The 22,061-nt window shown below is 31.0% G+C and overlaps 3 protein-coding genes across 3 annotated transcripts; 2 read left to right on the forward strand and 1 right to left on the reverse strand.

Moving 5' to 3' along the window:
• Positions 1-1,782: 1,782 nt before the first annotated feature.
• eIF2A (eukaryotic translation initiation factor 2A) lies at positions 1,783-9,481 on the reverse strand. The gene is made up of 12 exons (XM_068772254.1): positions 9,355-9,481; positions 9,142-9,283; positions 8,854-8,989; positions 8,089-8,168; positions 7,622-7,800; positions 7,381-7,535; positions 6,887-6,971; positions 6,639-6,812; positions 5,146-5,323; positions 4,382-4,635; positions 3,188-3,372; positions 1,783-2,798 (listed from the first exon to the last, which is right to left on the reverse strand). The coding sequence occupies exons 1-12, from the start codon at positions 9,377-9,379 to the stop codon at positions 2,673-2,675; spliced, it is 1,719 nt and encodes a 572-aa protein (XP_068628355.1). The 5' UTR covers positions 9,380-9,481; the 3' UTR covers positions 1,783-2,672.
• A 280-nt stretch (positions 9,482-9,761) lies between these two features.
• LOC137929688 (armadillo repeat-containing protein 7) lies at positions 9,762-11,273 on the forward strand. The gene is made up of 3 exons (XM_068772748.1): positions 9,762-9,969; positions 10,429-10,599; positions 10,856-11,273. The coding sequence occupies exons 1-3, from the start codon at positions 9,861-9,863 to the stop codon at positions 11,104-11,106; spliced, it is 531 nt and encodes a 176-aa protein (XP_068628849.1). The 5' UTR covers positions 9,762-9,860; the 3' UTR covers positions 11,107-11,273.
• Positions 11,274-19,226: 7,953 nt separating this feature from the next.
• On the forward strand, positions 19,227-21,764 carry Fcp3C (Follicle cell protein 3C). Its single transcript, XM_068773017.1, has 3 exons — positions 19,227-19,367; positions 20,667-20,843; positions 21,541-21,764. The coding sequence occupies exons 1-3, from the start codon at positions 19,227-19,229 to the stop codon at positions 21,712-21,714; spliced, it is 492 nt and encodes a 163-aa protein (XP_068629118.1). The 3' UTR covers positions 21,715-21,764.
• The last annotated feature ends 297 nt before the right edge of the window (positions 21,765-22,061 follow it).

Genomic DNA, 22,061 nt, shown 5'->3' on the forward strand with positions numbered 1-22,061 from the left:
AAATTATGATTACAATAAAATCAAATTCATTGTTGTTTACTCTTCATCCCTGCAGACCTGGTGTCTTGCTTCCAGCTAGCGTTCCTATAGTACAAATAAGTCTGGCCATAAATACTGGTATAATTAAAAATAAACAAAGTATTACTGTTGAATTAGGGATCTGTCATTTTGTATGATTGTTCATTGTGTTTTCTTATTTTCGCGTCAATATATATTGCAAAATATTTTGTGATATTAAAATGGTGTGGGTATAACACCACGTTCTCTCTAAAAGTAGGTATGGTGTCAAATTAAAAAAAAACGGCACAAGTGTATCATGATACCATACTTGAGAAAGTAATTAAGCTAACACCAGCCACATCCAATGTTCCGGACTTCATCAGCGCTAAAGATCGGTCATCATCTAGTCTTGATCTTAATCATTTGGATTATGATTTATAATCAGTTTTAGGGAGTAAGGCCTGCTATAAACGCTATGGCTATTTGGGGGTCCCTAAAACAATCCATACGATTGATAACTGGCCCCAACGTTTAAAGGGCTGTATTGTAGCCAATAAACTAGCTTTATATTAATGTATTACACTTGTGGGATGCTTCCTCGGGCCAGTGGGTCTTGAGATAGTGACAACATGAAATCCGAAGTAGAAGTTATCCAGTTATTCATTCGATCTTCGCCCGTATTTATACCGACGTAAATGAACAGTTTTATTTCTGTGGAGTTCCCCTTTTCGATGCGCCTCTGACAATGACGTAATGTTGCCCCTACAAACTGTTGTAGTAATAAATACTACGTACAATATAAAATGTTTTTCTTAGTAACAATATTTATGGTAAGAATAAATACACAGGTTAAATGGGAATAGGTGTAAAAGTTCTAAAGTTTTTTGCTGACAAATGAACTATGCTTTCACCGTTTCAAAGCTTTTACTACTGATAACACGCCTAAATTTTTACAATAACATTAAAATGTATCAATTCTTTTTGTATATAAGAACTATTTATATTTATAAAATATAATTTAATTTTAGAAACCAAAACGGTAATACGATCCGAAAAATTGATGACTGTTATTAGTTTATTTGTAAGGAAGTTTTACATCTATAGGTAGTTACTTTAATTATACATGTACAAAATAATAGTGTATTAAACTAGCAGCCAATCATAAGTCTCTACTTAATATATATCATACAAATAAAAAGTAATCTGTAGTCGTTGCCGAAGAAAAATACAATTAGATAGCTCACCGAATGGACGGTTGCCGTAAAAGAATCTATGTCGTGTTCCCTTCAAAGACAAAGTTATTGCACGCTCGCACAAAATATTGAATTTGCCAATAGTTAGTTTAAGTATGAGTGAACCTTGCCAGGTACTTTAAATTTATTTTAGATAAAATGTCGGTAAAACCTATCTCTCTCTTAATTATTTTGAAAAAATAATAAGAGATTGGTTTAATCTCCGATTTGCAACTGGCAACAAGTGAAGGTTTTACAATATAAATATTTTTGTTGAAAGCAGATATTTAATATTGACTTTTGAATTTATTCTTTTTCCTTTTCAAAGTCATAACTATAACTTACTAGATTAAGTCATCGATTATTCTAAGGTTTGGAATAAAGAACCTACGTAATACGTTTTATGTTTCATAGCATTGTATGGCAACGTGCAGTTACGAATAATGTTTTTGTCAACATATATTCATTTCGACTTATGACTTTAGAAAAAAAAGGAAACGAGGTAAAAAAGATGTATTCTTTAATTTTACATTTTCACTTTTACACTTACACATAATGATTATTTTAACAGTCATATATTGGTTTAAGATGTAACGATTTATTTAAAAATAAATGCAATGAATTTTGCAATTAGGATTTAATTCATACTATATTCTTTAAATATGATTTAAGTTATTTTTTTGATTTATGTCAATTTAGTAACAGTAGAAATGTCTTAAATGAAATCAATCATTTTTGAAGAGAATTTAAATTCAAATTTCGTACCAAAAATTAAAACGTACTTTACATGTAAACCGTGACCAATTCATACACATATTTTTTTTGAAGTTTTAAGCTTACTTTCTTATACAAGCCACATGTATTTCGCGAATAGGCGAGTAAAACGATTAAATAGTCACTTTGTTAATTTATTTATCATTGAAGCCACCTCCGTAACCTCTTTAAGGCCTCTTTAACGCATCCGGTTATCTGGTCTCTACTTTTGGTACAGTAGCCTTTGCGTTAATGTAAAGAATAACTTCTATGAAAAAAAATCTTAATGCAAAAATACCTAAAGTACACCATGGCTGTGTATGAAAAACGTGAAAATGTTTTTTATTATAGGAAATAAATAAAAATTACAGTGTGATTTTCCAAAAAAAACTAATGGTTATTTAAAACAAATAAACAATAAAAAATATAGATTACATACCAGGTAACAACAAATATTTTGCCCAAGCAAGGGATGAAACTAACTACAAAAGTGTAAAACAATGTATGACAGTTTTCTTATTAGTAGTTGTATTTTAAACAAATGACATAAAACAAGCAATTTTTTTCGATATTCCTACAAAATAATTTCCACTTTGTTCTGCAGGATTACCGATTTGTGTTAATAAAAATAGCAATATTTATATGTTAGACATTCATATAACAGTCTTTTATAAGTCATTTAAGTTATCATAATCTAAGTTGCGCTAATTCCTGTAGTAGAGCTGGTTCGTTGTCTATTTTAGCGAGTTGGTTCAGCTCAAGTGGTTTTCCAGCTGCTTTCTGCTGTTTTAACTTTTCAATGTTGCTTAATTTCTGCAAGTGAAAATTAATAAAAGATTACTAGAATGACCACCATAATTTCAGCCATTTGATATCCACTGTTGGACATTGGCCTCCTTCACAAAAGCATCATGCATCCAGCATTTTCCGACGATCTCTACAAGATCATCTGTCCACCATGTGGGACCCCATACTGAGCTTGCCAGTCCACAGCCTTCTCACACCTGTACCCTTGGGTCCCACAGCCACCTGTTTTGTGTGTTGGTCTATGTCGATTACTTTCGATTGTCCACGATTCTCATATTCGATTCGATCTTGTAGAGATATCCCTAGCATAGCACTCTCTATGGCTCTCGTCAATGGTGAAGTAAGAGAAATGCTAATTAGAATGTGTAATCGTAATATTTATGCTTGCTGCTTACCTTGTTCACGTTTTTGATTTTTTTATCTTTCTCTGGGTCACCAGTTGATACAAAAGGTGCTCGTGGTGTTGCTGGTATCGCAGGGGATACAGGTGAACTATCTCCAGTGGCACGCTCTTCAGCTTTACGTGCTTTCCTTGCCTCGCGTTTTTCTTTCTGTTTGATCGCTTGTTTTGAAGGCGCCGCTGTGAAGTAGTATTCACTTTATAGTACAAATAGCTTTCCCTCACTCTCTTTGCTATCTTAATGAACGATCTCTTTCTTTGTTGGCATATACAAATTTATATCCTAGAGCTAAAGTAATTTACCCTATCCCTCTGTATTGTAAATAAGTACAAGGGCTTTTACGGAACCTTGGGCTCCGGTCGATAGTTTAGGTAATCCACCTGGTTAGGAGACTGCCGAAGTTAGATAAACAAGTCTGTCCAACTATACTGAGTAGTCTTGCTATAATTCTGCCGAAACCGTTGTACCGAACCGTAATAAAAAGGGCGGCTTGGTGGGGGTCTAAAAACAGAGCATAAGCGCCGCCGCGAGTGTTGCCGGCGGAACAAGGGAACGCATCATAGTCTTCCATAGTAAATTCCATAAGCCAAAAATACCACTTTAGGTAAATATGACATTATACAGTTAGCATTAAATTCACTAGTCTGAGCTAAAAACCTTCATATTTTTTTGAACAGTTCAGCATTCATAAAATGGATATTGTAGTGTTTTTATTAAGTCACAGCAGGCATACCTAAATCTAATGTATTTACAATGCTCCATAAAAAACTATAAGTACCAAAATTTCGACTTCAGAAAATCTCTTATTCATTTTTAATAAAGGTGATTAGACTTTTTAATAGAACTTAACATCATTAAATTACCATTAAATAAATTATTCAATAAAGTAATATTTAAATGACAGAAATCCAGGGCAATGATGTCATTTAAATATTTTATTTTCATTTATGTTTATAAAAAAATGTATGTTCGTAAAGCTATATTGTTAAAATGTTGTCTAAAAGATGAGACAACAATATAACCTTACGAAGTAGGGTAGAGTCAAAATTAACGATTAATAAGAGTTTTGTTAGTAGTTCGAATATAGAAAAACCTGATGTTTTAAAATACAAACATTTTGCGTAGGATCGCCTTTGGTCTAGCCAGATTTAATTTTATTTATATAGATAATCTGATTCAGCTGAATACCATTAACATTTTGTCCGGGACGATGAGGTTTTTCATGTTCATGTAGCGTGAACGTAGAGGGTTTGTTCCTGGCCCCGGGCGGTCGGTAGGCAGCCACCGGTTTTGCAGAGGCAACTTCTATGCCCTTGGGGGCAGTCTTCGCCAAGTCGCTTTTGGGAAATGATCCCGTTTGCCATGTCATTGATAGAAGGTATTCTTTCTCTTCGCAAACGCGTTTGTGCATTAGGGCGCCGGTGTAATGCCATAACTTATATCTGGGAAAAAGAAATCAAAATGTCATTATGTCTATTGTTATTCGCTACTCTTATATTATAAATATTTATGTTACCTCATAGAATAACATATAACGATTTATCAATGTATTTATTACACTGTTTTTTTTAAATCAACAAATTTTACAATTCGTAGTATAAATGTTAAACCCAAAAAGTTTTTAAAATATGTAATAAAATATTGACCAAGTGTGTAGTTAAGCGAAACACTTTAGAACGGGCTGACAACTTCGGTTATTTTTTATGTATTTTACTCAAGAAACGAGAAAGGTTCTTATGATAAGGAAAAATACGCGGGGTAGATAGCAAAGGCATGACTTTTCTTTTGCCATTCAATCCACAAAGTAAATTAAAACATTAATCCCTATTTATCGAACATTTATAGCCAATTAAAACTAAAAAAGCCATGTAATTAAACGAAAAATATCACATACCATTAAGCTCTATGTTTTGTTATTATTATTTTTGGGATTCGTTATTTTTAAAACATACCCGTTTCCAACCGTAAGACGCGGGTAAGTGGTGGCCGTGATGAAAGTCTCCCCGCGCGGATCCCACTGTAAAGTCGTGGTGTCTGGGGCCGAGCATGCACCCAATTTCTTGTAACCACGTACATCCCAAACTTCTATATGACCAGTTGCTATATTACCAAATCCGCCTAAAATAACTAGTGCTATGGAATTAAGGAATTTTCCGTCAAAAAAATTATTTTCTTACAGTAAACTATTGTTTATTATCAGAGAATGATATTGGTATTGGCTTTTAATGGAAATGCTCTTTTGAAAATGTTCACCCACAGGATGCAGACAACCTAGCGAGAGTCAGCGGAAGACCATACATGTAAGCCCGAAACAACCGGTCGTACTGGAGATCTTTAAAGGAAGGCCTATGTTTGAACAAAGAGTAGACGTTCTGCGGCTGAAATGATCACTTTTGAAAGCATTTGGGAAATAACGGAATGAGATAGAAATATAAATATTTGTGGGAGTGAGATGACAAACTATAAATAGTTGTGCTCAGTAGAGCCTGTAAAATTCTCTATGCCCATTCCTTCCAGTCATCATATCAGTGTTCATCGTGATCACCTAGCCAAAAGTTATACATAAAATGTATGTAATCATTTAATCTATTTAATATCGTCCACCATTTCTGAAGTACTGCAGAGAAACAATAAAGGGTTGGGTACGACCAATGGAATGTAAAAATATTTAAGAATAGATAAAAAAGTACTAAAGGTAAATAATAATAAATTAGTCGTAGAATATAATAAAATATCAGATACGAGAGTCAAAACATAAAACTAGGACACAATAATGTGATAAATAATCTGTGATGCTTCTATTGGAAATGTCTTTATGAATAATAAGTTTTTATAGAGAGTATTTATTCCATCTCTCGCCTATGTTTAGTTTTATTTTTATTTGTCTTCCTGAAATAATTAACTTACACAAACTATGAAAGTAAAACAGGAACTAAGTTATGCTGAGATTATTTGAAAATCAGACTTTGAGTCTGACCGTGTTAATTTAAGATATTTTAACATTAAAAACATCTACTTCAATATTCCTCTTATTTTCAGCCGATAGATCCTCCCCAAAAGATCGTTACGATGACAGCTCTTACGTTGCCCGCATCTAGCAACTTCCTTCTACTATAACTATGCCGTCGGTCAACCTAGGGTTTGCCCTAGCGGCTTGTGGTCGTCACTCTATAACCTTTCGGTCCTGCGGCCACCGATCGCGAAGGACGTGCCCGCGCACTGCCACTTCAGACGAGAAATCCTTCAAGCTACGTCATCAGGACTTACTAGTGTTATAAACGTATTGAAAACCCAGTGAAAAACTATGTTTTACATGGTGATTAGTTATTAGTGCGTCGGTGATCTTGGTTCTTTTACAGATCTTCTCATTTCTGATTTAACCTCGATCTGATTCCTAGTCACTATTGGCAGATTTTTGTTTTGCATGGTTATTTTAAAAGGATATTGTTCCCTTCTGGCGGGAAATAAACCGCATTCCAAGCTCCAGTGCCAAATTCAAAGAGCGGTTCACATTTGGCATTGAAGAGCGTCGCTTTTGCTGGTGCATGACCATATACTGCCACCCACTCATTCCAGTTACCCGGGTTCCAAGCGATGGCATGGATAGGTCCTTCCTTACCTGAAAATATATTTCATTGAGAATTGAGAAAATGTCAATCAATCTCCATCATTTATTAAGTCAAATTAACTTACTGAATGTAACATTCCCCGCACTGCCTCTTACATCACCATAAGACAGTGTTTGCTTGCCATAGTAAGAACCTCCAGTTTTATCAACCTAAAAATAAAATATTCAATCTCTTCAAATTAAAATACAATGGATATTATAAGTGAAAAAATTTACATAATATGCTCTTATAATAGACAGCAAAACTATCAAATGCCCTGTAATTTAAAAAAAATAATAATCTATAACAGGTAATTGGCGTCGACTTATGTAGATGTATAGAAAGACTTTATTTGGTATATAAAGTGAACCAGGTCTCAGGTTAAACAACTTGTTGGTTAAACAATAAGTATAAAAATGGACAAAGTAATAAGATCACAGACCCAAAAACAAGTGCAACAGCATTCTAATTCATATATTACACTAATATTATTTTAAATTAAATCTATATAGAGAATATTTTAATGAGCTTGAGACAATTTAAATCCAAATCCGACCTAATATTCTAAGTCAATCTTACATCTGTTTGTGTCATAGTGAACACATTGGTTCCCCGTCTGTTCCAGTGGAAGGTGGCCTTGTCAGCTTGAAATGATGACCGACTTAACACAGCCTGGCTAATCTCAAATTGAGGGTATTTGAACACTCGCCAAAATGACGGCTGTCCGGCTTTTCCTGAAATACAAATAAAACCACAGTACCAATCATCTCTTAACAATTCATTATAAATAAAAGTTACATATGAATATGAAAATATTAACCTAATGTAAAAATAGACAGATAATAAGCCGGTGCTGTGCTTGGGGACATGCTAAAACACTTAAGTTTTTCTGCTTGAATTTGTTGTGTGTATCTCTCAAAATTACCATCTTCATATAACAAAACTTTACCAACAATTTGTATAGCAAACAATTTCTCATCCGATGACCATTGCGGTTCCCTGAATATAAAATATAAATTAATTGTTACCTTTTATAAACCAAGTGAAACAACATAAATCAAAACAAACAAAGAAAAAAATTAAACTATATATTACAATAAAATTATATTTCTGCATCCTCAAAAAATATAATAATTTCATTATTTAAAATTGTATCATCTTTTCATTATTCATAATTACTGAAATATTAATAAAATTGTGCTTATTTAATAGTGTTTCTTACCAGACATAAACTAAAAAAAATATTTAACTAATAGCAACAGACATTTACAGTTTACTTATACTAACCAACCAGCCTGATGCTTCTGTACAAAGCTTCCAACTTTTTCACCATTAGCTGATTTATATATGTGCAAGTTTGGTTTACCCTGAAACCGAAAATTTTTACTCTTTACACATCTAAGATAAAGAACTTTATGTTTACAAATTTACAACTAAATTTCTTGGTAGTAATATTTGCATTTGGCTGGTTTTAATGACATTGAATTTAAATAATAATAGTAATGTTTTGCAAACAATTTTTATAGTTTTTCTGCCTACTATAACAAGTGAATCTACTTAAGGTATTAGATACTTTTGAAGATACTTGTAGTGTATTTTATATATATATATATAAGAACTGCATAGTTTGATCTGGTAGATGATGGTACCTTTTAAAAAGTAAAGCAAGTCTTGTAAATAACTTAACTGAAGAGCTGTATTTTAAACGATTTTTAAAAGTTTAGATGTAATTTTTCTACATACCATAAGTCACATAGGCTAAATGCATGAAGTACTTAGTCAATCTTTTAAAAAGTAATAACTTTAAAAAATAACTGTTATAAATATGACATATTTATGTATAAGAATCATAGTGAAGCATATGACATTTTTTTTATTACAATCAGTAGACAGTTTTATAGCAAATAATAATTATTTGTATCTGTATCGGTGTGACTAAAAAGGAAAAACTATCCTTTTTTTATTCATTGAGATAGAAATATACATTTTGTAACTTTCAATTACTACTGTTCTGCCTTAGTCTTAATTAAATAAAATGATAAATGATCAAACCTGAGGATCATCTTTGGTAGTCATGAACATCTCCCAAACTGCGAAGTAATTGTCCAAGGGAGAGAAGAACATGTCTTTAATATTGCCATTAACTGTTGCAGCCACTGACCAATCTGCACATTTAATTATTTCTGCTCTGAAATTATATATTCTTTTAATAATATCGTCTAATATCCCATGTGCAAATTAAACAAACCCAACAATGATTCGTTATGTAAATATTAAGAAAATATTTTAGACAATAAAAAACCAAACATATTTTATTTTACTAAGTTATATATTACTAACTTTTTATCTGTTCTATATGCAAGATAATTGCCTTTAGAGCTATAAATTAAACTACGAATATTCGGAGTGCTTTCATCTCTTATAACTTTCTCAGCGTATGGTTCTGTACATTCGACTAAGAATAGACCTCTGTTGGTTAATCCTGAAAAAAAATTATACTTTAACTTGTGTTTCTAATGTTGTGAAATGAAATCCGTCCAATTCAGAATGTACCGGTAATATATGGTGTGACACTCATTTTTAAAGTAAATAAAATTTCTTTTAAGTGAAAGTACAATTATTTTTTTAAACACATGCCAAGGTTTATACACAATCCATGTGTTTCAATTCTTGCTCTTTGAGGTTCTTTAGCTGTCAAGGTGGCATCTATCAAAATTATAATTACGTTGTATCTAATAAAAGCAAAGAGAAAATAGGAAATTTTAATGATTGATATAATTTAAGATATAAATGTAAATTTAACAAGGGACATAATAATTTTTTATTTAATATCCAAATATATCAAAAACTGTAATAAACTTATCACCAGTCCCGCGTGCCCTCGTGTATATATAGTTATTCTAGCACAATTATATTATCTGTGGATTATTGTACAAAATGGCGTAATAGATAGATTTATTTTGTTTTTGTAATTTTACCTGCTTAAGCGGCGATGTTTGTAGAAAACAAGTATTCATTTTTTAGTACAAAACCATAACAGTTAACTGTTAAATATATCAATGTTTAGTACAAGAATCCAACTTCAAAAGCGAACTCCTGAAAATGGAATTGATCGGGAAAACTATTTATCGCTGTTAGTTGATGAATATTTAAATTCATCTTCGTTTGGTATGTACTTCGTTGGCTATTATGAAAAACCAAAAAAAATATTTCATTTATAATCGATTTAAAAAGAAACTGAATATTGACTTAACACATTGTCAGTGTTACTAATTTATATGTATTTACCGCCGTAGAGAATATAAGATTGTTTAAAGTGTAAATTAAAAGTATTTAAGATCAGGCGACGCAAATGATATTTATGTTGCTGGCGTCTATAGGCTACATTATTACTACCAAGCTAGCTCTACTCGTATGCCATTGTATTCTTTACAATAATATTACGATGCGCATTTAATGACTGATTATGACGAGAAAAAACAATAAGAAAACGAAGATTTGCCTTATTTCTAATATAAGATGCTTGAAATCTACAGATATCTATGATTTTGAAGTAACAATTCATTTTAACATTAGGACATTCTTACTTTTTAAGACTATTTAATAATAAAATATTATCATTTTCAGATGCAAAATGCCAAGTCTTAGCTAATTTGGCAAATTTTTCTTATGATCCTGTAAATTATGGATATATACGAGATGTAGGCGTTCTGGATATTTTTCTATATGTTTTAAAAAATGAATCGAACTATAAATTACTTCATTTTGCATGTGCTGGTGTCTGTAACCTATGTCTAGGTAAGCTGTTACATGAAAATTTTTATATATCATTATCTCATGTAACATTGATATGTTTTTTTATTACTACTAATTTGATGCTGTACAGTATTTAAAACATATTAAGCCTACTGTTTACACTCTCAATCTTTAGTCAAGATTGGACATTCATTAACCTCATAATTTATAATCAGTGTATTGCAATATGAACTAGATTGCAAGAATACAAATATTGTGAATAAAGTGCAAAACATTGCTAACATTTTGATTGTTTCAGATCCATTGAATACTGATTATATATTGAACTATGGGATATTGAGTCTTATGCCCCGTGTTTTGAGGAGTGAAAATGATGATATAATTACTTCCTCTCTAACTATTCTTATTCAACTTAACAACATATTAAATAGTTTCCAAAAATTTAATGCTGAATTAATTGAACAAGTAAGGAAACTAAAAAGTAATGGGAACAAAGTAATTGTAAACCTAGCAACAATATTTGTGGAAGATGTCTCTCATACAAAATAAATATTGGCAACACATCTAGCACAGAAAACAAAATCAAGAACTGTAGCAAAATGTTATCAAATAGGTTTCCATATATTGCAATGAACAATAAAAATTATCAAAAAATATGCAAATTACATACATCAACTTTTAACAGTGTGTCATTTAAAGCGGGCGATAAAATCCGAATTCAAAAAACTCTTACACAGAAAGACCTGGACACTTTTTCAAATCTCACCAGTGACCATAACTATCTTCACAAAAATAATGGTAATAAAAGACCAATAGTGCATGGTGCATTATTGAATGGTTTAGTTGCTGGACTTATAGGTACTCATCTGCCTGGACCTGGAACAGTGTTAGTGTCACAAACTATGAAGTTTCCCAATAAATGTTTTGTTGGGGAAAAATTAACTATAAGTGTTGAATTAGTTGATGTGAGGAAAATTTTGAAAGTCAAGTTCTTTTGTATTGTTGAAGAGGAAAAGAAGATTGTGTTTGAAGGAGAGGCTAAGTTGATATTAGCCAAAGACTGTTAGTTGTAACTATAAGCTAAAAGTTCTGTAATTTATTACAATTTTTAACCAACTTTCATACCTTCTAACTGTAAATATTTAAATTTAATTATTACTTTAGTGTTATTTAATACATAAAATTTTCATAAATATATATAGGACAGTGATAGAAATTTATACCTATTAATTTGTGTGCATGTGAATTATTATCATAAATAAAATTGCATATAAATTGTAACATGATATACAATACTGGAAATATCAAAAAGTTTTATTTTTGTACAATATGCACTTTCCAATTAAGTCTGTTGTTCTCATGTAAAATTGTATATGAATAATATATAAAGTATGAAATTTTAAGTTAATAATCTAAGACTGATAGCCACATTATTTATGGGATGCCTATGTGTACATGTTTAATCCCAAATTTCTTGCCACCTTTTTAAAATAAATATTAAAATAAATGCTTATGATTGCAACTGGAAACATGCATGTGAACTACATACTTATTTTTGTAACAATCATAATAAATATGTTTAAAATTGAAGTTATTTGCAGTGAAATAGATTAGACTGCAATAAAATTAAAAATTTATGATAACTGTGTACAAAAAAAACAATTTGTCAGGTATGACAGATTGCATATTTAAATTTAGGGAATGGTTTAAGAGTACAACTCAACTCCATTTACTGTTGTAATGAGTATTTTAAGCACATAATTATCATAATAATACTTTTGTTATATTTGTTTTTGAACAGTATTAATGGTTTTTATACAAATTGTGTTTTGTCATAATTTTAAAAAAATGTTACTTTGTCAATATGCTCTTTGTTCATAATGAAATAATTAAACATCATTTATATTATCCTTAGAAAAAAGGTTGTATTTTTGTTTTAAATGTTTCTTATTTTTTTATGTTGTATTTCTAATTGTGATTTATTAAATATGATACATACAAGTAAACTTTTATTTCTATTTTTACAACTTCACCACAAATTGATGATTCGGATTATGGTACTATTTTTTAATTATTTTTGATTAAAGAACATTATGCTTTAAAATTTGATCGATTATTTAATAGCGGACTAAAAGTACTTTACATTATATGAAAGTCTTGAATGCAACAAAAAATCCTGAAACTTCATTTTTATTCATCATTTCAGCCTTTGTTTCCCACTGCTGGATATAGACCTTCCTCACAGTTTTCCAATAAGGAAGAAGCAGCTTTCAGCCAGCGTCTGGCGATGACCCTAAACATCAAATGTCATAAATTTAAACTTCTGTTGATACAGTAACGAGAAGAGAAGTGCTGATAACGATTATTATTGATAATCGTGTTTAAAAAATATAACTGTTGGGATTATTCTTCATGGGAAAATAGCATAGAAATAAATTTCAAAAATATAAATATAAATTACAAACATTAGTTTACAACCATTAGTCATTCAGTGATATTGCTAATACCATTTATTATTTTTAATATTGGCGTTATTTGTTACATTTCATGTTACAAGATGTAACATATGTAATGACAATTTACTGACGAATATTCAAATTTATATGTTGACCTAAATAACACATTCACATCACGAAATCTATGCCTGTGCTTAAAGTTAGTTTCATACAGTCAGTTGCAATTTATGATTTTTAGGTTTAGTTTTATCGAATACTTACAATTGGAAATAAATATTTGAATTCTTAAAACCCGATGTCCAAATAAGATGACGGTTGTGACAATATTACTCTTATTTGATGATTTTTTAATCGTTGTGTACGATGAGAAATGCACAGTTATCAAATATAATCTAATGGAAATTTGTGAAAAATCAATAAAATAGAGATATTAATATATCTCTATTTTAAGATAAGACCGGTCACATTTGTACTCGTATATACGAATAAATAATAGCTTGGCCATTTTTATTTTCAAAGTAGAGTTTGTAACATAGAAATAATTTAACATTAAATTTTTTTTGTTGGCTTTTATGAAGCTTTACTTCTTGATTAGAGGACTTGTTTGTCCCGATACTGCAATGCGGGTGCAGTGGTTGCAGTGATTGGCGGACATTATTCTTGGCTAGGCAAATCTGTGGAATATAGATTTTCAAGGTATCATTCGAATTGATTATTGATTACAGGGCGAATATATTGAACAATTTATTTAAAAAAACGCATATGTTAAATAAACTACAGATATTATATTTGACTCTTAATTGAAGTTTGAATGGATTAACTATTACGTGTTTTAAAATATCTTTGAGTTATAAATAGTTCATAGATTAAAGAGCGGAATGTAGACCGTTGTACATAAGATATACTAATTCTTGCAGTTTTATCGGCTTAAAACTCAATAAATAAAGTTAACTTCAAAAGAATGTTTACTTCTCTGATATTAAATGACATTTGGGAACCATAGAAAACGATATTCACGATCAGAAAATCAAATGTACGTCTTGAATAAAAAGTGAGTTATCCACGTAGGTACTAAGTAAATTAAACTTAAATGTAAATCTTGTTTTTTTACAAAACGCTCAGACAGATTAGTGCAATAGCCTGCAAATATAAAAAAAATCTGTAATATAATGAAAATGTATTCAAATAGGTACTTTGTTTTGTATTAATATTTACTGTTACTTCAACTATTTGCAAGTAATTTCAGCTGTTTAATACAAAAACACAAAAGTTTTCATCATATCATTGAAACGGTTAGAAATGATATCGAAATACTGAAAGGCAAAATATGAACAAAACACGAGCGCAAGACGTGTCGATAAATAAAGGATAAAGGGTGGCCAAGGCTAGACGGGCTTGATTGAATCAATCGAGCAACTACAATCTACGTAATAAGCGTCCATGTAACCACCGTCTACGTTCGATCCATTTGTATGAAATAGTCTGCATGTGATATCTGTCATCGCAATCTGTTATCACACATGAATATTGTGAGAGTTTAATAGAATAACGCAATTTATTAACATTATATTTTTGAGAATAACTGTATATCGACCATCTTCTGTATATTAAAATGATATAATAAATCAAAAACACGTCACCCATATTTTTTTCTGTAGCTGGTTTTTGAGCCAAAAATAGAAGCGGTGTAAACAGTATTCTTATGTCTGTCCTGGCAAAAATGTAATCTAATACTATAGAAACAGAGATTGATATATATTTTTAACAAATGCACATTAGTTTTCTTTACGTTTTGAATCAGCGTATTAAACTTATTTTGGAAGGTTATATAGAAGGCAATATTTTATTGAGTAATGTATTTATTTAAAAAGCACAAATTTATTTCGGAGCAATATTGATTTTCTGTGATACGACTTGTCTTTTACCTTGAAAAAGAAACCTAAAAAACTAGCTTTTAGCATAGGTTCTGTTTAGGCTCGCCGCCAAGTTTCAGCGTTCATAATAGAGAGTAACGTGACTTGGCAACATTCTACAGGAATCTACTTTTAAGCCTCCCTGATTTTCTGGAGCAGCTTACGAGGAAATGAATAAAATGTAAAAATGGTGTAATATTGCGTAACGCGTCCAACTTACTTGAATTCAGAAAACTTAAAAAAAAACTTATTACAGTTATTTATAACACCTACATTTATCGTTCAAATGCGCGATTCCAAAAAGGGTCTTGATTGTCAATAATCGGTGATATAACACCTTCTTGTGTCTTGAGAAATTCATCTTTCATTTAAAACGATTTTTTAAATGTATGTAAAAATTATCTATGACACTGGATTTTATTTAGTCCTATTATTTTCAATTCGTAGCTCTTCGTTGGATTGTGAACAGGCATTTGTTATGCTGTTATTTTTTAATAAATGGAAATGTATCTTAATATAAAAGTAACTACACTTTTATATTAAGTTTCTTATATATTAGAAGTTTATATATATATATATATATATATATATATATATATATATATATATATATATATATATATATATTTATATATATAAATGTATATATATATTATAGGATGTAATACCATAGGGAGATGAGACGGCCCTTAACAATGTAGTGCAGATTTACAACAGGCTACACCTCATCGACATTCATGACCTTAAAACATGAGATATTACATTGTTTATTAAATCATTAAACCAGATACAATATTTTTCTAACAAGAGCACAGTAATGTGGTATTAGTACTGTTTATTTAGCAGGATATATGTGCAGTCTGTAAAACATGTTTCTAGTTTTAGTTAAAATTAAAAATTTATATCAGATCAAAGAAATATATTTCAATGTGTTTATTTCTATTAACTTTAATAATATTATGTCAACATAAGTAAAAAATAAAATAAAATAATTTTAAGTCATAAAAAGTTATAAGCATGTGAAAACAGATGTTAACGTAGTACAACTTTCATATATTTCATAAAGTTTACTATATCAAAGTTCCCGTGAGCGTTTTGTTGATTCCCAGTTAAAGTTTCCACGGCTTTTATTAAGGAAGCTTATCATACAGTTTGAAAGCAAAGCTATCTTCTTCGTATGCCTCTTTATTTATTGAAGGTTATCTTTCAACTGTATACTTAATGTTTTCAGCAATATGAAATAATTTGGCAGTACTCTGAAACCTAATTAATTTTCTGATCCTATATAGCTTGGACTTTTTCTTACAACCTGGTCTTTATCAGCAAACAATTAGCAAAGTTCCTCGCATGCAAATTTTCCCTTTTTGATAGTCATGAAGCATGCGTTTCTTGATGTTCTGTCGTGGATATAACTCATTATTTATTTTCAAAAACCAGAATAAAGCGCTTTTAGTCTTCCTTAAGAGTTAATAGTTTAGGCTTCTGATAAGAATATAAGTATGTGTAGGATGTGAGAATGGAAAACCGTATCCTAATTATAAAGCTTAAAGGCTTCTGTTGTAAAGGAATGAAATTTTTCTCAAAGCTTCGCGGGCAATAACGTTATGCGTTAAAAACACGCATAGTTGGAAAATTAAGTTAATATCAATTCTTGAATAAATAAAATATTGTAAATGATTGTCATTTTTGTTTTGGTGGTTTCATTTGGTTGTTTTGGTTATTTCGTGACATAAATTTGATAGCGCAATCTCCGAGTTCCCATAGCTCAGAATCGTTAGATGCCGTGAAAAGTATTAGTCATGTGTGAAATTACTGATGAGACTTCAATTCATCATAAAACCATTGCTTAGAGATTCTGGAGCATCCGTAATAAATGTTGAAAAGTAGTAGATATTAAAAAAAGCATCACTAATATGAAAATTATGAGTATGGTATGATAAATGGTAATAGATATAATGCACAGATTTGGAAAAAATAATTAATTTCAACTAAACATGGTACTTTATTAGTTCTTTATGTAATTTATACATAGATGTAACATGCGCAGTATTTTATATTGGTTTTCGGAGATGTCACTATACGCGCCCGGTTCTCCCGATTGATGTATAGAGTGATTGCTTATAGATGTGAAAGATTTAAAGTGGTGGTGGATCTATAGCACCATATTAAAAAAATAAATGATAAAGATAAAGATAAAATTCGTTTATTCAACATAGGAAATCTTACCAGAACGCTATTGATAGTCAACTTGTTATTTTTTTTTATTCTATTTTATTTTTGACCCTACTCTGGTTCGCAAGGTATTACAGCTATGGGGAAGAATCAGAAAGAAACTCCACAACAATATATCTTTTAATAAAAATTTAGTACAGATTTATACACATATATTTTATCGGATATAGCCTAAATGAAATCAAAATGATCATGCGACATCATTGCCAAGGATTTTGTCATTTAAATGTTCGTTTACTGCATAATATACTTTTTAGATCAATTTATTTTTAATAAGCCATTTACAAAAGGTAGTCCAATAAGGTTTTGCGGCAATTTATTAAAAATCTGCTTTTATTTATTAAAAATGAATTAGAGACTTTTTGTAGTTGAAAGTTTTATACAGCCAGTTTTTTAGGGTGCCTTGTAAATACATTATGGACGTCTTCTATTTTTGGGATATATTTTAAATATTATAAACGTACAAAGTTAATATTTTATACACAAAATATTATTGAAAATTCATATGTACATCGTAAGGTCATAAATTGTAAGTCATAGTTATATTCTTACATGCTGATCTCTTAAAGCCAATCTCTCAAGGAGATTCATTAATAATAAATTTAAATAACGCAATGATAATACAGTAAGAAAAAGTTTTTTCAAAATATGGATTACTACACATTCAAATTATTGAATATCTGCCCTAGCAAATTTTGGCTGAAGTTATTGGCTTGTAGCATTCCAATAGAGAAAATGATCACTTAATACAGGGTTATTGGAAATAGGTGTTATGTTGTAAAACTTTTTTCTCACAAATGAGCTATACGTTTACACCTTTAAAGCTTTTATACCTATAACTACTCAACCTCTATATAACAACATACACAAACTACAACAAAAACGTTCTAAAAAGCATAACATCCGTGGAACCAATAATACGTGATCAAATGTTAGTATGTACTCCTATCTGATAAAAGAAAATTGTTTATGACTAATTTAGCCGAGAAGAACACGATTTATAAGATAGATAACAAAAATAAAATGTTAAATATTCGCTTATTTAAATATTGGCGATAAATTGCCAGTAAATGTTCACCTGCAATCACGTACAAATATTCTGAGCGTGATTGAATGAACTCACGTCCTATCAAACAAATTTGTTGAGTTAGCATTTTTCAGTGACAGAAATAAACACTCACTGCCTTATATATTGTTATTCGAAAATTTGATGCATCATTAGGTGATAAGGGTCTTTACTGACGTGAATACTTTTGCGTAAACATACTTGAGTTGCCTTCACAAGTAAAGTAAGTGAAAGCTCGTTTTATATTTAAAGATAATTATTATTTATTTAGTTAATATTTTCAAAGTTGATCATGTTTATTCTCGGGAAGATGCGCATGTCGTTTTTTGTAATTGCAATTGTAGGATTTATTATTGAATATTAATTTTTAAACAAAATGGTTTTAGCAAGGATGTTCTGGTTCCTCATGCGCTAAGTTTAAGAGGATTTAAATATGTTTAAAGACATCAGCACTTATTTTAATTCATTATTTTTTTTAATGAAAATTTTATTAATTTCTTTGTAACATTTATTACTTACGTTTTGCTGTGATAATCAAATCTAATAAATATTGATGTTTTGAGGAACAATGTTAGGCGTGACAGCACGGACTTATTTGTTTATTACTCTATTTGCATTATTAGTTAAACGCCTGCTATGTTCGTTGAAATGTTGACGCTGTTAGATTTCTGACTACCAAAGCATTTTTCCAACTCAGGGGTAGCCCTGTATGAAAAATTACATGCGTTTGTAATTTACAATATTTTTTTTTAATTTGTTTAACTTTGGGTTTTGAAGAGAAAAATTAAAAATTAGAATGAAAATATCTCAACTTGTAAGATACTGAAAATACACTAACAGTTTCTGCGCAAAATACGAGAGATATGTAACCTTGAGTAGGCAGATAATATTATATTTTATTGATCAAAAAATCTATTTATATATACAAATTTTTCATATTTTTATGGGTGTGTTATTCAAGTAGAAATATAATTTTTACAGTTTCGAGTGACAGCTTTGAACATGATTAAGCTTCATAACTGGATACTTTTGATTGTTTGCCTATCCTTAGCAGTTTCAAGTAAGGCTTGGCGGAAACTGAAGCGTGATCAGGAAGAGAGCCTAAAGACGATGGAAGATCAGTACTATGATGATCTTAGTGAGGTAACTAATAATTCAATATTTGTCTTAGTGTAAATTCGTTTTCATTAATTTCACGACTGTTACTACAATAGGTCTAAAGTCCGCATTAGACCAAATAAATATTTAACTTACGTTAATTTTCATTTGACGACTAATTCGGTTTTGTTAATTATAATTTATGTAGTATATGTTTAGGGATGTGTATATGTTAAACAAAGTTTTGGATGTGTAAGAATAAGCTAGTTTCCTTTCGATGTATTCTTTTTATGGCCAGCGGTACGCTCATTGTACTTTACATTATGAGAGAGACACAACTATTGTTCTATGACCACGCAACTCGGAGAATCCACCACTAGGCCACCACTGCTTTTATTGATATTGATGTTTTATGAATGACTATTAATAGACTGTAAATAGAACTGGCTTGTTCCTATAGGACATATTGTTTGATATTTAAAGTATAATTATTCACAACAGCTTTATATTACACCAGATCACGGGAACCGCTCGCGTTTAGGACACAGGCCAGGTTTAGTATAGACGCAAGTGGTAATTTTTAATATCTAGTTATGTATTATTATATCTGACATAATTTTCTCATAACAAAGTGCGAATAACAAATAAAGTATTTACATCTAGTTATTCAGTTTAGCATTACACAAAGTATCATGGTACTGTTAGTGTGAAAAACTATGGAGATATCTTTTACTTGTAAATTTTATACATTCATGCCAAGAAGTTGTTAACAGACATCGTCTTAAGTATAAGTGTACTTTTGAAAAATTATACGTAGAAGGGTACTGAGGTTTATTGTAAAGAAATGTGTATTGCAGGCAAAGTCGGCTAAGAGCTATCTCATTACAGTCAATGTAATAATATTTGTAAAATTTTACGCCATTCGAAACTATTCTAGGATTTTATATAATCGCCATCCTCATAAAAGCCGATAGATGCCTACTGCAAGGCATAGGTCATTGCTTACGCCGGCCACATCTAGCGACGTCCCCCAACTACGTCCGTCCACCTAGTACGTCATGTCCTACCTACGCCACGTCAAACGAATCGTGACCGCCCCTACAGAACGTTTCGTCTTCCACTGTTGTCGGTAATAAAAACGATGTACCCCGCTCACTGCCACTTCGGACGAGCTATTCGAGCTACGTTGATAACTTTGGGCCTTCTGCGGATCTCCTTATTTCTTATTAGATCTTACGGTGAAGCTCCGAGCATAGCAGCCTCCATTGCTCTCTGTGTTACTTTGAGCCATTTTTTAAGGCCTGTCGTTAACGACCAATTTTACGTAGTTTGTATAAATTTCAGATTGAGCCTTGTCAATGCGGCGTGTTCATGTCGCAGCAGGTGGGCATCAGGGAGGGGCGGCGCGGACGGCCACGCGGCCCTCCCCAGGGTGAGCCTGTAGTGACGTACGACACCGACTCGCCCAGCCTACCTTGCAGCACTGGCTTCAAACATTGTATTAGCAAATGCCTTGATGTGGTAAGAATTAAACCAAGCGAAATACGCTTGGTTACTGTAAAACTATGGCTCACTTTTGGTAGTGATTAGTCAAGTCACATTTAAATCACCATTTCAGTCATAGAAAGTCCCTGCTAGAGCCTGCCCATAGATTTTAAATAAGACCGATTTAGCAAAGTCATCTGTCCACTTTGAGGGTAAACGTCCTATGCATCACTTGTAGGTTCATCGTCTCAACTTTAAAACCGAAGGCTAGCTGTTTTGCATGGTATATGGCCTGCACACTGACACTTCAATTTGCCAATCCGTAGGGCTACATCGGTTATTTTGATTTTTATTCGTGATTCGATCTCTTACAGAAAATCCGATTATACCTATCTCCATGGCTAGTCGAGAGGCTATGAGTTTGCTTATTTACGTTTAGATGGTAATAATAATAATATATAATTTAAAACGCTGCTGTAATTTTTAGACGTAGCCTGGTAATGAAGAAGATAGTGATACTGACTCAACAGATTTTTCACGCATTATTCCGTCGCAGTATATTACCAAAATTTTCAATACGCGACCATTATAACGAAAACAGTTTTTTTATTTTTTGTTTTGTTTTTCTTTTTTTTATATAATATATGTGATAATTTAAAATATTTATGTTGAAAAAATTTTAAGGATTTATTTTTCATTTTTAATGTAGATTAATTAGTTGTCATTCTTACAGATATTAAAATATCTACCAAAAGCCGGGCCGGTGATTTGCGGAGCTGTTGAACGTGACGTTCACAGAGAGAAGGCATTTCTCTTCATCAAAAATTGCGGCGGTGAATGGTCTCCCACAAATTTTTCAGCGGGAAAGGAATTCTGTTGTAAAGATGGCCAGCATCAAAAGTGCTAAAAAAGTGTAAGAAAAACGAAAGTATTTAGTACAGTTACGTACCTTTTGAATGTCCCAGGAGAAGATGTATCAATTTCATGAAATTGAAACAATTAATTTAATTATTTAATTAATTTAAATAATTTAGCACAAACCGCTCTTTATTATGACAATTTATTTTAAAAACGCAATGAGAATTTAGTTGTCATTGTCATGCTTCAATGGACCATAGTTCTATAATATTGGATATTTTATTTACTTTAAACACAATATTTCAAATATGAAGACATCGTCGAGAATAATTGCGTCTTGTTTTTCAGTAATTATTTCAACATGCTATGTGTGAATATTGTACGTAAACCAAATGT

This window comes from Battus philenor, unplaced genomic scaffold (genome assembly GCF_028537555.1).
Source record: "Battus philenor isolate CCGP_79_NKW_IND1 unplaced genomic scaffold, ilBatPhil1.0.hap1 SCAF_5, whole genome shotgun sequence".
NCBI lineage: Eukaryota > Metazoa > Arthropoda > Insecta > Lepidoptera > Papilionidae > Battus > Battus philenor.

What these genes read in the sequence shown, in the direction of transcription:
- LOC137929688 (XM_068772748.1), top strand. Translation starts at nt 9,861, where the DNA reads ATGTTTAGTACAAGAATCCAACTTCAAAAGCGAACTCCTGAAAATGGA. An exon ending in TTTAAATTCATCTTCGTTTG is followed by an intron (nt 9,970 to 10,428) that starts GTATGTACTTCG and finishes TATCATTTTCAG; the next exon opens with ATGCAAAATGCCAAGTCTTA. An exon ending in TGTCTGTAACCTATGTCTAG is followed by an intron (nt 10,600 to 10,855) that starts GTAAGCTGTTAC and finishes TGATTGTTTCAG; the next exon opens with ATCCATTGAATACTGATTAT.
- eIF2A (XM_068772254.1), bottom strand. Translation starts at nt 9,379, where the DNA reads ATGAGTGTCACACCATATATTACCG. An exon ending in TTTCCCGCCAGAAGGGAACA is followed by an intron (nt 5,324 to 6,638) that starts ATATCCTTTTAA and finishes ATTCCATAGCAC; the next exon opens with TAGTTATTTTAGGCGGATTT. An exon ending in CGTCTTACGGTTGGAAACGG is followed by an intron (nt 4,636 to 5,145) that starts GTATGTTTTAAA and finishes TCTTTTTCCCAG; the next exon opens with ATATAAGTTATGGCATTACA.
- Fcp3C (XM_068773017.1), top strand. Translation starts at nt 19,227, where the DNA reads ATGATTAAGCTTCATAACTGGATACTTTTGATTGTTTGCCTATCCTTA. An exon ending in ACTATGATGATCTTAGTGAG is followed by an intron (nt 19,368 to 20,666) that starts GTAACTAATAAT and finishes TATAAATTTCAG; the next exon opens with ATTGAGCCTTGTCAATGCGG. An exon ending in TTAGCAAATGCCTTGATGTG is followed by an intron (nt 20,844 to 21,540) that starts GTAAGAATTAAA and finishes TCATTCTTACAG; the next exon opens with ATATTAAAATATCTACCAAA.